Genomic DNA, 15877 nt, shown 5'->3' with positions numbered 1-15877 from the left:
CAAATGCTGGCAAATGGGACTAGATCAGTTTAGGATATCTAGTCAGCATGGATGAGTTGGACCGAAGGGTCTGTTTCCATGCTGCATGATCAGACGGCAGGAGGAGATTTGGATGGACCTTAGACATCATTATCCAATGATCAGAATCAATGGTTGGAGTGGTTGAATGGCCTTTTCCTGTTTTGCTGTGTGAGAGTCTGGCTGCTCTGTTTGTCTACCTGATGATGGTCAGTGTGCCTCAAACAGGACTTATTGAGCTATCAACTCCACCATTGTGCATTTATATGGAGCCTTTTAACCTAGCCTAATGGCCCAATGTTACTCCATGGGTGCATTGTTCAACAGCATGCAATGGGTGAGACAGTGGAGGGAATTACAAACATGGATAAAAGTGGGACCAGGAGCCTTTGGGGATCACTGAGAGGGGGTGGGTGGGGGGGGGGTCAATGGTGAACAGGACTTTGTGTCAGTTTGAAAACTAATAGTGGCGTTATTAACTGGTTCAAAAGCACAGAGGGTGGAAGTTGGGTTGGATATTAATTTGAGTTTGGACAATTAGTCATCTGGAAATATCTTTGTATTTCTATATCTTGGCCTTGTTCTCAAGTCTTGGGCTCTTCCTTTTCCTTCTTTTCACCAGCTACGAGGACTGTGTGGGTCACCGTGCTCCTGATCTCTACCTCCCAGAGGAAGACCCTCCACCATACTCCCTGACTGACCCACGCCAGAGGAATGACTCCACTCACAGGGAGCCCCCTGAGGATGAGGCCAGATCCCAGGGACCGGGGGATCCCCCTCATGTCCCAAGCCTCCCCTCCGAATCCCAGCAGATGGTTATGTCGATCTCTTCGAGCTCCGTGCCCCTGGACCAGGCCCCTCCCTACGAGCAGGTGGTCTTTAACAGGCAGGAAGTGGCCCTCCCGCTAAGCCCACCGGGGGAGCTAAAGGACACGCCTGAGGAATGCAGACCCATCTCCCGCACCATCGTGTAAAATCCAGTCCTTGCGCTGGAGGGAGCGGGTGAAGGAAGGAAGGCGCCATGCATGTCCTGCCCACCCCCAAGCCCCAATTCCCCACAGCGACCCCCTCCCTTCCCCCAACCCCCAACTACCAGCCACCCCAGTGCAATGGAGAGGGAGGAAAGCTCAGGGAACTGGCAACGAATGTCGCTTTCACCCCAGACAGGCAGGCACAGCAAGTGGAAGCAACAGGGAAGATGGCGGAGCTGTGGTATTCAGTGGAGGCCTGGCTAGTGCTCCTGAGACACAGCTTCAAATCCCACCTTGGCGGCTACAGGAATTCAAATTCAATGACCAGAAAATCCTGGAACAGAAACCTAATCTGTGATATTGATGGCTGCCATCAATTTTTTGGTAGAAGCCCATTTGGATCACGGATGTCATTTTGGGGAAGGAAATCTGCTGTTCTTACTCGGCCTGGCCTGCACATGACTTCAGTCCCACAGCAATGTGATTGACTATGCTCTGAAAGGGCTGTGAGAACCACTCAGTTTGAGGGTAATTAGAGACAGGCATCGAATGCTGGCCTGGCCACAAGTGCCCATATCCCACAAAGAAGGAGGAGAATGTCTTTTGAAACCTCTAACACAAGATAACATAAACCAGGCCAAAATGAGGTGCTGCTTGAATGTTGCAACATACCGAGCGAAACTTATCTACGAGAGCGTCAGCTGTGTCCGTTTGTTGATAGCACTCCTCTGTGAGCTAGCAATTTGTGGGTTCAAGTCCTACGCAATAAACTTGAGCACAACATCCAGGCTGAGACTCCCAGTGCAGTGTGAGAGTGCTGCACGCTCAGAGGTACTGCCATCTAGTTGGGTTGTTAAACCGAGATCCCATCTCAGCTGGACAGGAAAGATCCCGGAGCATTATCTGACAAAGCGAAGGGCAACATTACCCCCCCGCCCACCACCACCACCACCAAATTTAAAATCTCCAAAGAGAAAGGACAATCTGGTCATTTACCACATTGCTGTTTGTGGGATCTTGCTGTGCACAGATTGGCTGCCGTTTTGTCTACACTCCAACAATGATCGCCCCTCAAGAAAATACCTCAGTGGCTGAGCTGCGATTCGGGACATCCTGAGGTTATGAAAGGCGCCAAAGAAATGCAAGTCTTTCACTGAAAGGTCAGTTGTATACACTCCCTTGTCACATTGATGTTTCTGTGACAGCTCCTCCTAATTCCTCCTTGTGAAGTCCCTGGTGCAGAATTAATCAAATCCACTGTTTGTACCATGCCTTGTAATATGTGCTGTACATAAAACAGAATAAAATACAATTTGTGCACAAAGTGCGTGTTTGTGTTCCATAAAATGCATGTTAACCTGAAAAAACAAACCTCTGTGGGCAGTTTTTATTTCTTTAGTTCTTGTCCCTCCTTCTTCCTCAAATCCTCGAGACATGAAATACACTGCCAGAGTCGACAGCTTCCTGGAAGTTACTTTATGCATTTGGCTGCTCTCCTGAGCCATTCTGTGCAAAAAGGTTGATAGGTTGTTCCACGACAGTAGGCCTCGCACCTGAGCCACCACAGTATTATCATTGCCTGTTCAATTGAGCGAAGAGAAATTCATTGGCTAGCAATTGTCAGCTCTCACCATCCGCCTCCCCCCACCAGACTCTAATGGCACTGAGGTCAATTGTAGGGCAACTATCCTCCTGAAAGCCATTGACTCAGTACAGAACAGGGATCTATTCTAAGGCCAACTGGCAACAAGAAGTGCAGGAGAGAGAATCCCACGAGTCTCCTTAGCAAGTTAAAATTCAACATCCTGAGGATTACCACTGAATTACCAGAAGCTGAACTGAAACAGCCACTTTAACACAGTGGCTATAGGAGTAGGTCAAATGCTAGCAGTACTTCAGCGTGTAACTCACCTCCTGACTCCCCAAAGCCTGTCCACCATCTACAAGGCACCAGTCAGGAGTGTGGTGGAATACTCCCCACTTGCCTGGATGGGTGCAGCCCCAACAACACTTAAGAAGCTCGACACCATCCAGGACAAAGCAGCCGCTTAATTAGCACCACATCCACAAGCATCCACTCCTTCCAGCACCGACGCTCAGTAACAGCAGGTTGTACTATCTACAAGATGCACTTCAGATATTCACCAAAGATCCAGCACCTTCCAAACCCACAACTACTTCCATCTAGAAGGACAAGGACAGCAGACATATGGGAACACCACCCACTGAAAGTTCCCCTCCAAGGCACTCACCAACCTGACTTGGAAATATATTGCTGTTCTTTCACTATCGCTGGGTCAGAATCTTGGAATTCCATCCCTAATGGCATTGTGGGTCAACCAGGTGAGCTACAGCAGTTCAAGAAGGCAGCTCACCCCCACCCTCTCAAGGGGCAGCAAAGAACAGGCAATAAATGCTGACCCAGCCAGCGACACCTACATCCAATGAGTGAATTTAAAACAATTAATTAAATATGAATTATCAGGAGCCACACAACTTAAACGCTACTTTGGAGGATTCACTACACTGGTCCAGTCTCCCTTCTGGAGGTCTGTTCACATTAAAACTGTCTTGGCTTGCAGAGTGAATTACTGGTTTATATTTATTTAATACCTCAGGGACACACTGAACACATAGAAGTAGAAGCTAAAAAGATCCATTTCAACACAATTAGTGTCAAACACAGCCCTAAAACAGTGTCCCTGTACAAACATATTGCACCTGCATTTCCATAGCATCTCACACAACTGCACATCCCAAAGAGCTTTGCACTGAGCGGGGGACTTCCGAAGTGTCTATCAGAATGAAGGAAACACAGCAGCCAGATTTCCGCACAGGGAGATTCCATAAATAGAAATGAGACAAGGAACAAAGAATGGTTTTGGTGACACTGTTTGAGAGATAGACATAAAATCATAGAGTTGTACAGCACAGAAACAGATCCTTTGGTCCAACTCGGCCACACCGACCAAATAATCTAAACTGACCTAGTCCCATTTGTCAGCATTTGGCCCATATTCTCCTTAAACCTTCCTATTCATGTACCCATCCAGGTGCCTTTTAAATGTTGTACCAACCTCCACCACTTCCTCTGGCAGCTCATTCCATACACGCACCACCCTCTGTGTGAAAAAGTTGCCCCTTAGATCCCTTTTAAATCCTTCCCCTCTCACCTTAAACGTACGCCCTCTAATTTTGGATTCGCCCACCCTAACGAAAAGACTTTGGCTATTCATCATATCTATGCCCCTCATGATTTTATAAACCTCTATAAGGTCACCCCTCAGCCTCCAACACATGGAAATCTTATTGTCTTTCTCAGATAGAGATGTGGGGTATTTTACGTCCACCTAACAAGCCAACTGCAGCCTTAGTCTTTTATCATTCACTCATTGGATGTGAACATCGCTAGCTGGACCAGCATTTATTGCCTGTCTCTCATTGCCTTTGTGAAGGTGATAGTGAGCTGCCTTCTTGAACCATGGCAGTCCACGTGCTGTGGGTTGACTCACAATGCTGTTGGGGAGGGAATTCCAGGATTTTGACCCAACAACTGTGAAGGAACGGCGATATATTTCCAAGTCAGGATGGTGAGTGACTTGCAAGGGGTGGTGTTCCCATGTAGCTGCTGCCCTCATCCTTATAGATGGGAGTGGTCGTGGGTTTGGAAGATGTTGTTTAAGGATCTTTGGTGAATTTCTGCAGTGCGTTTTGTAGATAGTACACACTGCTGTTACTGGGCATATAATGGATGTTTGCAGATGTGGTGCCAATCAAGCGGCTGCTTTGTCCTGGATGGTGTCAAGGTCTTTGAGTGTTGTTGGGGCTGCACCCATCAGGTAAGTGGGGAGTATTCCATCATTGTGCCTTCTAGATTTGGAGAGGCTTTGGGGAGGTAGGAGGTGAGATACTTACCATAGAATTCCTGGTCTCTAAATTGTTGGTATAGTTCAGCTTTTTTAAAATTCATTCAAGGGATGAGGGCATAGTTGACTGGGCCTGCATTTATTGCCCCTCCCTAATTGCCCAGAGGGCAGTTAAGAGTCAACCACATTTCTGTGGGTCTGGAGTCACATGTAGGCCAGGCCAGGTAAGGATGGCAGTTTCCTTCGCTAAAGGGCATTAATGAACCAGATGGGTTTTCCCATTCCAATCAGCAATGGATTCATGGTCATCATCAGACTCTTGATTCCAGATTTTTATTGAATTCAAATTCCACCATATGCCATGGCAGGATTTGAACCCAGATCCCCAGAATGTTAGCTAAATTTCTGGATTAACAGTCTAGTGAAAATAGCACTAGACCATTGCCTCCCCTATGGTAAGCCCCAGGATGTTACGATGGGTAATTCAGCAATACTAATGCCATTGAGTTACCACTGGATCAACAGGATCCCAGCAACCATTCACCAAGGCTCCTTCAACAGCACCTTCCAAACTAACAACCACTTCACCCAAGCACCTCACCCTTCTTCTTGTGTTGGCCGGGCAATGGATAGGCTATTCAACCATGGAAGGAGTACCCCACCTGACATCCTCACTCGCGGTGCACACACATCCCTAACAATGATTTAAGAACACATCTCTCAATCCTACAGTGGTGTTTTGTCCCTGACCCAACTTTGGGACCAGCTCACTGAATATCAAATGAATCTTAGGATATTCCAATTCTGCACCGCTACATGCCACTTACCTGAGTTGCTGAAGAAATTGAGTTACATACTTAACAATAGAGTCATACGGCATGGAAACAGACTCTTCGCTCCAACTCATCCATGCTGGCCAGGTTTCCCAAACTAAACTAGTTCCATTTGTCTGCATTTGGCCCATATCCCTCTAAACCCTTCATATTGTATTTGTCCAAAAATCTTTTAAACTTTGTAACTGTAGCTGCATCTACCACTTCCTCTGGCAGTTCATTCCACACACAAAACATACTCCGTGTGAAAAAGTTGCCCCTCAGGTCCCTTTTAAATCTTTCTCCTCACCTTAAAATTATGCCCTCTACCCTAGGGAAAAGACCCTAGCTATTCACCTTATCTTTGCCCCTCATGATTTTAAAAACCTCTATAAGGTCACCTCTCAACCCTGCGCTCCAGTGAAAATAGCCCCAACCTATCCGGTCTATCCTTATAACTCAAACCCTCCAGTCCCAGCAACATCCTGCAAAATCTTTTCTGAAACTTCTCCAACTTAATAATATCCTTCCTGTGGCAGGGTGACCAGAATTGTACACAGTACTCCAAAAGTTGCCTCACCAATGTCCTGTACAGCTGCTACATGACACACCAACTATTATACACAATAGTCTGAGCAATGAAGCCAAGCATGCTAAACGCCTTCTTAACCACCCCATTGTCCTGTGATGCTATTTCTAAGGGCATGCTTGCCTTCATTGCTCAGTCCTTTGAGTACAGGAGTTGGGAAGCCATGTTGAGGTTGTACAGGATGTTGGTGAGGCATCTTCTGGAATACTGTGTCCAGTTATGGTCGCCCAGTTATAGGAAGGATATTATTAAGCTGGAAAGGGTTCAGAAGAGATTTACCAGGATGTTGCTGGGTGTGGAAAGGTTGAGTTATAAAGAAAGGCTGGGTAGGCTGGGACTTTTCCCAATAGAGCATAGGAGGTTGAAAGGTGACCTGATAGAAGTTTATAAAATAATGAGGGTTATACATAGAGTTAATGGTGGTTGTCTTTTCCCAAGGAATGGAGATTTCAAGACCAGGGAGCACACTTTTAAAAAAGACATGAGAGGCAAATTTTTTTACACATAGGTTAGTTCACATGGAATGAACTTCCTGAGGAAGTGGTGGATGCGGCTATGACATTTGGATAAGTACATGATTAGGAAAGGTTTGGAGGGATATGGGCCAGGAGCAGGCAGATGGGACTAGTTTAGTTTGGGATTATGTTCTGCATGGACTGATTGGACCAAAGGGTCAATTTCTGTGCTGTGGGACTCTATGACTCAATGAACCGTGTACCTGAACCCCTAGATAGGGAGGAAATTGCAGGGCCCCTAGCAGGGATATCCATCATCTACAGCCACAGGTGAGGTGCCAGAGGACTGGAGGGTGGCTAATGTGGTGCCATTATTTAAGAAAGGCTGTAAGGAGAATCCTGGGGACTACAGATTGGTGCTTCTGACATCAGTGGAGGGGATTCTGAGAGATACGATTTACATGCATTTGGATTAGGGATAGTCAACGTGGCTTTGTGTGTGGGATATCATGTTTCGAGTTTTTTGAGGATGTGACCAAGAAGATAGATGAGGACAGAGCATAGACGTTGTCTGCATGGACTTTAGTGAGGCCTTTAACAAGGTTCCGCATGGTAGACTGATTATTAAAGTTAGATCACATGGGATTTAGAGCTTGCCAATTGGATACAAAATTGACTTGACGATGAGAGACAGAGAGTGGTGATAGAAGGTTGTTTTTCAGACTGGAGGTCTGTCATCAGCGGTGTTCCACAGGGATCGATGCTGGATCCACTGTTGTTTGTCTTTTATAACAAGATTGAATGTTTTAGGTGTCTGGTATAAATCAGTGGCTAGTTTTCTGATCTCTAGCTGAGAAAGTTGCAGCTTCAATCCTCAGTGCTGTGCAGTCAGAAATGTCACCTTTCGGATCAGGTACTGAACAGCACCCTCCAAACCTGTGACCTCTCCCATCTTGAAGGACGAGGGCAGCAGATAGATGGGAACACCACCCCCCTGCAAGTTCCCCTCCAAGCCACTCACTTGGAAATGTATTGCCTTTCCTTCACTGTCTCTGGGTAAAAATCTTGGAATTCCCTCCCTAAGTGCATTGTGGGTCTACCTACAGCACATGGGCTGCAGTGGTTCAAGAAGGCATCTTACCACCACCTTCTCGAGGGGCAACTAGGGACGGGCAATAAATGCTGACCCAGCCAGTGACATCCATGTCCCACAAAGTGAATACATATAAAGAGGGTACACATTGCTGCGACTGTGCGGTTTGCTCAAGGTTCAGGACTTTTAGTGTGTGACAAAATAGTTTTGCCTCTCCCAGGCCTAGTGAGACCTTTAATTAATTTTCTCAGCAGAGACTAGAATTGCTGTTCATCTAGGGCTGCAGGGTACAACTCAGTATCCAGCACGGAGACACATTAATTCATCGAGACACATCATTGTTGATGTTTGCTGAAATTAGGATCAATGTCACACAATGTGTGCCAGTCGTCAGTAACTGGATAGCAGCCATACAAAAGAAAACAAGAGGATGTGATTGAAAATCTCTATTTGTAACTGACTCATGTGGCTCTATCTATTTTCAGCTGTTACATTTATATTCCTCTCGCTGCTAATGGAATGTCAGTCTCAGATCAAGAGGTAGAATTCACAGCATAAGCTCAGTGGGTCATGGCTTCAAACCTTACTTCAAACATAATCTACACTGGCATCTTAATGCTACACTTCCAGAAATTGTTGCCTTTCAAATGAGATGTTAACCCAAGGCCCCAGCTGGCATTCTAGGTGAGTTCAAAGGATCCCACAATGCTGGCTGTACAAGAGCACAGCTCTCCACAGTCTCTAGGCCAATATTTATGCCTTAAACAACATCATTAAAAATGGATTGGAGGCTGCAAAAGCAATGAGCTGGACAGCAACTGTGGAGAGAGTTAGTGCTTCAGATCAATAAAAGGTGCATTATAAATGCAAGTTCCTTCTTCACAAGAGAGACATGGACCAGTTTGTCTCTGTTGGTAGCACTTCCTCTCAATGTCAGAGCATTGCAGCTTTCAACTTGGTCCCAAGCCATAAACAACGTGCTCTGTTTGACCATGTTATTTAGACTTTAAACCAAAACCACACACAAATCAATGTGTAGGGAGTTAGTGCGCACTCCACGTCTTTTTTGTCATTTTGCTTCTCACTTTCTGACCCTGCCCCTGGCCAGCAGCAATACAAAGGGTCAGAACCTAGTGCACTAATGTAACCCCGCTATCAGTCCACAGCTCTCAACTGTGCCTCCTGGTGGTGACACATGGAAACTGTACCCCTCATAGTTCCAAGCTAAAGCTTCTCAGGGACACGGAGGAGGGTTGGCCCTGGGATAGGCAGTTTGCCAGCCCCTAGCATGTGAACCCACCCTGGCACCCAAACTCCCGGCGATGGACAAATATCTCTGCTGTCTTGGCGACGGGGTTGGGGTGGAACCTCAGGAGAGGTGTAAACCCTGACAGAAACTCTGGGCTGGAGTGATACCTGTCATCTTTCTGGTAGCTCCATAACGTAGTGCTTTACATTCCAATGGACCCCAGTGCAGACGGTGAAATGGGGATCCTGGTGTTAGGGCAGCTCAGAGACAAGATAAATGTTGCCCAGATTCATGGCCTGGACTGGACTGGATGCTCTAGTAGAGCATGGATTGACACTATGCGAAAGAGGAGTTACAACTGAGTAGCCCGATTTGATTGGTTTAGGTCATAAGTGTTTCAGGCCATCTCCTGTGGTGGGCGCCACTGGGTGTTAGTGGTCAGACACTGCCCAGCTCTGGCCAGACAGCCCCCGAACTGCAAGGTGCTGACCCCCACACACCGTCCGAGTCAATGGGGGCTGGAGATTAGAATCGCTGCTCAACCAGTGAATAGAGTCTATCGCACTCAGGAAGTTATCAACATTACGGGAGGTGATGGCCTACAGGACAACTGATCCAAAGACCCAGCTAATGTTCTGGGGACACAGGTTCGAATCCCACCATGGCAAATAGTGGAATCTGCATTCAATACAAATCAGGAATTAGGATGACCATGTGGTGGTTTGTTGTACAATATGGTTCCCTAATGTCTTTAAGGAAGGAAATCTGCTGTCCTTACCCTGGTCTAGCCCATGTGTGAAGCCAGGACCACAACAGTGTGACTGACTCTTTACAGCCCTCTGGATAATAAGTGCTGGCCTGGCCAATGAATGAATATTAAAAAATTCAAAGTGAAAGAAAACACCAACTCATGAGAGGTTGGAAGGTCAGGATCATGTACAGAGTCATGTTAGGATGATTGTGTTAGCTACAAGGGTTCAGAAAAAAAGTTGTGTGAGTGGTCGAAAAATGCTGCTTCATTGTTTTGAAGTGTGTAGAAGTGGGATGAGGAGGAGGAGAAGATGGAAAATAGTAGAGGACTTGCAGCCACAAGGCAGCTGTGATTGCAGATGACACTAAGATGAGTGGCAGAGCAAAGTGTGCAGAGGACTGTGAAACTTTGCAGAGGAACATAGATACATTGAGTGAGTGGGCAAAGGTCTGGCAGATGGAATACAATGTAAATAAATGTGAAGTCCTACATTTTGGTAGGAGTAATAGTAAAAAGGATTATTACTTGAATGGTAAACAGTTGCAGCATGCTGCTATGCAGAGGGACCTGGGTGTCCTTGTGCATGAATCACAGAAGGTAGGTCTGCAGGTACAACAAGTAATTAGGAAGGCAAATGGAATTTTGTCCTTCATTGCTAAAGGGATTGAGATTAAAAGCAGAGAGGTTATGTTGCAGCTGTACAAGGTGCTGGTGAGGCCACACCTGGAGTACTGTGTGCAGTTTTGGTCTCCTTACTTGAGAAAGGATGTACTGGCACTGGAGGGGGTGCAAAGGAGATTCACTAGGTTGATTCCGGAGTTGAGGGGGTTGGCTTATGAGGAGAGACTGAGTAGATTGGGATTATATTCATTGGAATTCAGAAGATTGAGGGGGGATCTTATAGAAACATATAAAATTATGAAGGGAATAGATAAGATAGAAGTAGAGAGGATGTTTCCACTGGCAGATGAAGCTAGGACAAGAGGGCATAGCCTCAAGATTAGAGGGAGCAGATTTAGGACTGAATTGAGAAGGAACTTCTTCACCCAGAGGGTTGTTAATCTGTGGAATTCCTTGCCCAGTGAAGTAGTTGACGCTACTTCAGTAAACGTTTTTAAAGATAAGGTAGATATTTTTTTGAACAATAAAGGAATGAGAACGCGGGTAAGTGGATCTGAGTCCACAAAAAGATCAGCCATGATCTTATTGAATGGCAGAGCAGGCTCGAAGGGCCGGACGGCCTACTCCTGCTCCTAGTTCTTATGTTCTTATGTATCAACATAAGAGGCTGAATATTGACATGGTCTCACTAGAAGCACCAGGCTCACTGGGAGTGAATCACTTTCCTCTTTCTTGATTAAAGACAAAATCCGGTATCTGCAGCATTTTGCCTTCATCTGCAACAAACACAGAGACAATTCACATCAGACTCTGTTCCTCTCTCACAGGTGCTGCCAGAGCTGCTGAGTTTCTCCAGCATTCCTCTGCTTACTTCATAAGGAACTCACCGTTCTTGTTGATAAAAACATCCAGAAAAGATTCAGAGCATGTTCTCTCCATCTGCCTCTTGACTCACACAGGGCCAATTTACCTTCTGACTATCTGAGCTCCAGCACTTTGCTTTGGTACAGAGGTGAAAGACCAGGTCTATAATGAGACATGAGCAGAATCACTAAGTCAGAACATTTTTAATGGCTGAGACGATTTCAACACAGGACTAAGAGTGTGGAACAGGAGGTGTAGCCCTCCTGCCTCAGGCACTCTGGTCTGGGGGAGTTAAATGAGAATAAACAGCGACTATTTGAGCGTTGCTGCTACCATGAGCTTAGTGTAACAAAAAAACATGTCTCACTGTGTCCCAGAGGTCAGGCTACAGGCAGCATCAGGATGTGATCACAGAGAACAGCATCGTGGCTCAGTGGTTAGCACTGCTGCCTCACAGCACCTGGGACCCAGGTTTGATTCCAGCCTTGGGTGACTGTCTGTGTGGAGTTTGCACATTCTCCCCGTGTTTGTGTGGGTTTCTTCTGGGTACTCTGGTTTCCTCCCACAGTCCAAAGATGTGCAGGTCAGGTGGATTGGCCATGCTAAATTTCCCATAGTGTCCAGTGATGTGCAGACTAGGTGTGTTAGCCATGGGAAATGCAGAGTTACAGGGATAGAGTAGGGGTTAGGCCTGGATGGGATGCTCTTTGGAAAGTCAGTGTGGACTCAATGGGCCAAATGGCCTGCTTCCACACTGTAGGGATTTTATAACTCTATTTATAGAATAGGGATTCTATAATCACTAGCAGACATGACTCTGTGAACAGCATTCTCCTCTCACACAGCACCCATCTGCTGACTGTGATAATGATTTCTTCCTGCTGTGCGTCAGGGTTGGGATACACACTTGGCAAAGGTTTTCCAATCAAGACAGAAATGTCATTCTCATATCTACATTAACCATATGCCTATTCAACGACTCGACTGAATGATTATACCCCACACAGGGTCCAAGATACTGTCTACAATAAACTGATGTGGCTACAGCCTTGGTACATTTTCCTACCAACATTACAGTTTAAATTATGAACATCCTGGTCTTATCACAACCTGATAATTTTTTGAACCACCTTTTCCATTGCATCCTGTCTTCAAAATCTTTTTAAATCTTCAGAACTGGAGAAGAGTCACACTGGACTCGAAATGTTAACTCTATTTCTCTCTCCACAGATACTGCCAGACCTGCTGAGTTTCTCCAGCAATCTCTGTGTTTGTTTCTGGCCTTTGGTGCTGTTATTTTAAGGTCCTTCAACCCACCCCCCGCCACCTTTGGGAAAGGTGTTTCTAACCTTACTCACAGAGGTCTGAAATACTCCCAGAGCTCCATCTTCTTGAAGGACTCAGTCACTTGCCAATGTGACTTTCTTTTACTCTCTTACTCACCCACACTGCACCTTTCTCCCGCACCTCTTACCAGCCCTGAGGTGGAAGTTTTCTTCTGGAGAGCTGCTTTTAACTCCGCCACTGCTCCCATGGGTGCCATTACCTGCTTTTCTATTTTGGAACTGACTGACTGTCTGAACCCAGTCATGTCCTTAAAGCAGCAAACTCACTTGTCTTGTGAAAATCCTTCTTTATTTTCGTTGTTGTTACCTCGAGGGACTTATGCAACAATCCTAACGCTGCCACCATGTCATATGTGGCAGTGTCCATATGTGGTTGGGGTAGAGTGCAATCCATCTTTCCATGTCATGTCTAGCAGTAATAAAGGATAAATCACTATTGAGTCTTATCAGGGAGAGGGATTTGTCCTATGCAACATGATACAATTTATTGCGTGAAAGCGATCGGTATAAATTACATTGATTGGTTATGCATTATTATAAAGAACTAGAAACAAGACATCTGCCTCCATCGAGTCATCTTGCTGGATCGCACAATTCTCCACCAGAGATTGTGTGGCATCATCCAATACTATACTCCCAACATATGGGAAGCAACAGTGGTAGAATGATGATAGATACAAGGCTAACATTGTTGTGGTAGAGCCGATCATTAAAACCAACCATCCACTATCATTCATTGCACAAGAAGCTCAAACCAAAAACGTTCTGAGTGCAGTAACGGCTGCTCGTAGTAAAGTCTGACAGACTGCTGGGAAGCACGGCAACGATGACTGGTTTCAACTCTGCCGGGATATTCAGAAGTTTTTAGACATAGGGAACGCTGGGACCACGTGCGAACAGATCAGAAAGGCAATAGATACATCAGCAAGGAAAGCATAGAAAACAAAGGCAGGGGAAGTCATGACTGACTGCAGGAGTGAAGAGGTAGGTTCAACATGACCTTGAGTTGTAATCTAGAGGAGGGCCGGGTCACAATAGACACAATAGAAAGTCTGTGTGTTGTGGCATAGCTGGATATTAAATTCACTGCTGCAAGTTCAGCAAAGCTCTAGACTCACTCATCATGAACAAATTCCAAGAGCTGATGTGATACGCGCTGAACTCTTCAAAGACAGGACCCCACATGCCTGCAGTAACTGTACAAACTGGTCGGTCTCTGCTGGAGGGAGGGGGCAGTGGTCCAGGGTGTGAATAATGCAAAGATGTAGATGCAGAAGTAGGTCATTCAGGCTGTCAAGTCTGCTCTGCCATTCAGTGAGATCAAAACTGAACTGATCATCTTCAACTCTACAGTCCTGCCTTTTTCCCTTAACCCTTGATTCCCTTCCTGATTAAAAATCTATCTCAGCCTTGAATATAATGAATGACCCAGCCTCGACAGCCCTCTGCAGTAAGGAATTCCACAGATTCACTCCCATCTGAGAGAAGAAATTCATTCTCATCTCTGTCTTAAATGGACAACTCCTTATTCTGAGATTATTCCCTCTGGTCCTAGACTTCCCCACAGGGAGAAACAACCTCTCCACATCTCCCCTGTCAAATCCCCTTCGAATCTTGTGTTTCAATAAGGTCGCCTCTCATTCTTCTATAGTCGAACAAGCCCAATCTACTCAACCTTTCCTCATAAGACAGTCCCTCCATACCCTGTATCAGCCTAGTAAATTTTCTCCAGACTGCTTCCAATGCCAGTATATCTTTCCTTGGATAAGGGGACTGAAACTGTTTACATTATTTCAGCTGTGGTCTGACTACACCCTTAAATAGCATAAGCAAGACTTTCCAATGTTTATAATCTATTTCCTTTGCAATAAAGGCCAGCATTTCATTTGCCTTCCCTATTACCTGCTGAACTTGGATGCAGGCTTTTTGTGAGTTATGCATGGGGACTCCCAAGCCCCTCAGTGTTGTAGTTTTCTGCAGTCACATTAATTGTGACACTGAGTGTGAGATGGAGGTGGTGTAAGGGAGAGGAGACAGAGAGAAAGAGAGAAAGGAAGAAGGAAGAAAGAGAGAAAGACAGAGAGAGAGAGAAACAAAGAAAGAAAGCAAGAAAGGAAGGAAGGATGAGTGAGGAAGTCAATAAACTGGACAAACAAAAATCCTGATGTCAAACCTACCAATGGGTTACTGACAAGTATCTATGTCAGATAGAGCAAACAAAGTTGGCGTTTGTAACCCCGAATGGGCTGTATCAATTTAAAGTAATGCCTTTTGGAATGAAGAACACACCAGCTACATTTCAAAGACTTATGAACAGAACTGGGACAGGATTAATTAATTGTGCTCCCTGTATAGATGACGTTGTGATTTTTAGCCATTTGTGGATAGATCACATGGTGGATTTGGCAGAGCTCTTTGAAAGACTATGGGAGACAAAACTGGTCATAAATTTATCAAAAACTGAATTTGCAAAGGCAGAAGTGATGTTCTAGGGACACAACATCGGAGATGGGAGGGTGACCCTGAGGAATGTAAAGACGAAGGCCATCAAGGAATTTCCAAGACCATGCTCGAAAAAGGAGGTTTGAAAAGATTTTTGAGACTTGATGGATTCTACCAGAAATTTGTGCTGAACTTTTGTAGCGTGATGGCACCGCTGACAGACTTCCTAAAGAAGAATATGAAATTTTGGTGGACAGAACGATGCCAGGAGGCATTTGAGAATTTAAAAGCCATGTTAACCAACGCACCAATTTTGGCCACACCAAATTTCTGGAAACCCTTTAAAGTCGCTATCGACACGAGTGATATCAGGGCTGGAGTTGTGTTGTTGCAGGAGGATAACTGTGGAATTGAAAGGCCAATCAGTTATTTTTCAAAGAAACTCAATATTCACCAGAGAAAACATTCAACCATTGAAAAAGAGTTAGTGAGTTGGTACTGGTCTTACAACATTTTAATGTTTATGTTACAAATAATGTTTCAGAGATGGTTGTGTAAACAGACCACACCCTCTCATCTTTCTGGAAAGATTTAAGGATAAAAATATGAGACTATTTCATTGGAGTCTTATGTTATAGGCTTTTAGTTTACAAATTGTACGTTGCAGGTTGTAAAAATGTTATGGCAGATGTGTTGAAAGAAAATGTGTACATAAGATAGAACTGGTACGGTCCAATGATATATGTATGCAGAGTTAATACACAATGTGTAACTTTAGATTACTGACCTCTGTATTTCAC

At 45.2% G+C, this 15877-nt stretch overlaps 1 protein-coding gene across 1 annotated transcript in view; it reads left to right on the top strand.

Moving 5' to 3' along the window:
• Positions 1-2308, top strand: part of bean1 (brain expressed, associated with NEDD4, 1) — a 75355-nt gene extending 73047 nt beyond the window's left edge. The window contains exon 7 of the mRNA XM_048605951.1: positions 641-2308. Within this exon, the coding sequence (XP_048461908.1) occupies positions 641-992 (352 nt within the window). The 3' untranslated portion in view covers positions 993-2308. The remainder of the gene's footprint in view (positions 1-640) is intronic.
• The last annotated feature ends 13569 nt before the right edge of the window (positions 2309-15877 follow it).

The sequence above is a fragment of the Rhincodon typus genome, chromosome 15, assembly GCF_021869965.1.
Source record: "Rhincodon typus isolate 14 chromosome 15, sRhiTyp1.1, whole genome shotgun sequence".
In the NCBI taxonomy this organism is placed as follows: domain Eukaryota; kingdom Metazoa; phylum Chordata; class Chondrichthyes; order Orectolobiformes; family Rhincodontidae; genus Rhincodon; species Rhincodon typus.
Note: the sequence above shows the minus strand (reverse complement) of the source record. Positions and strands in the feature narration are given on the sequence as shown.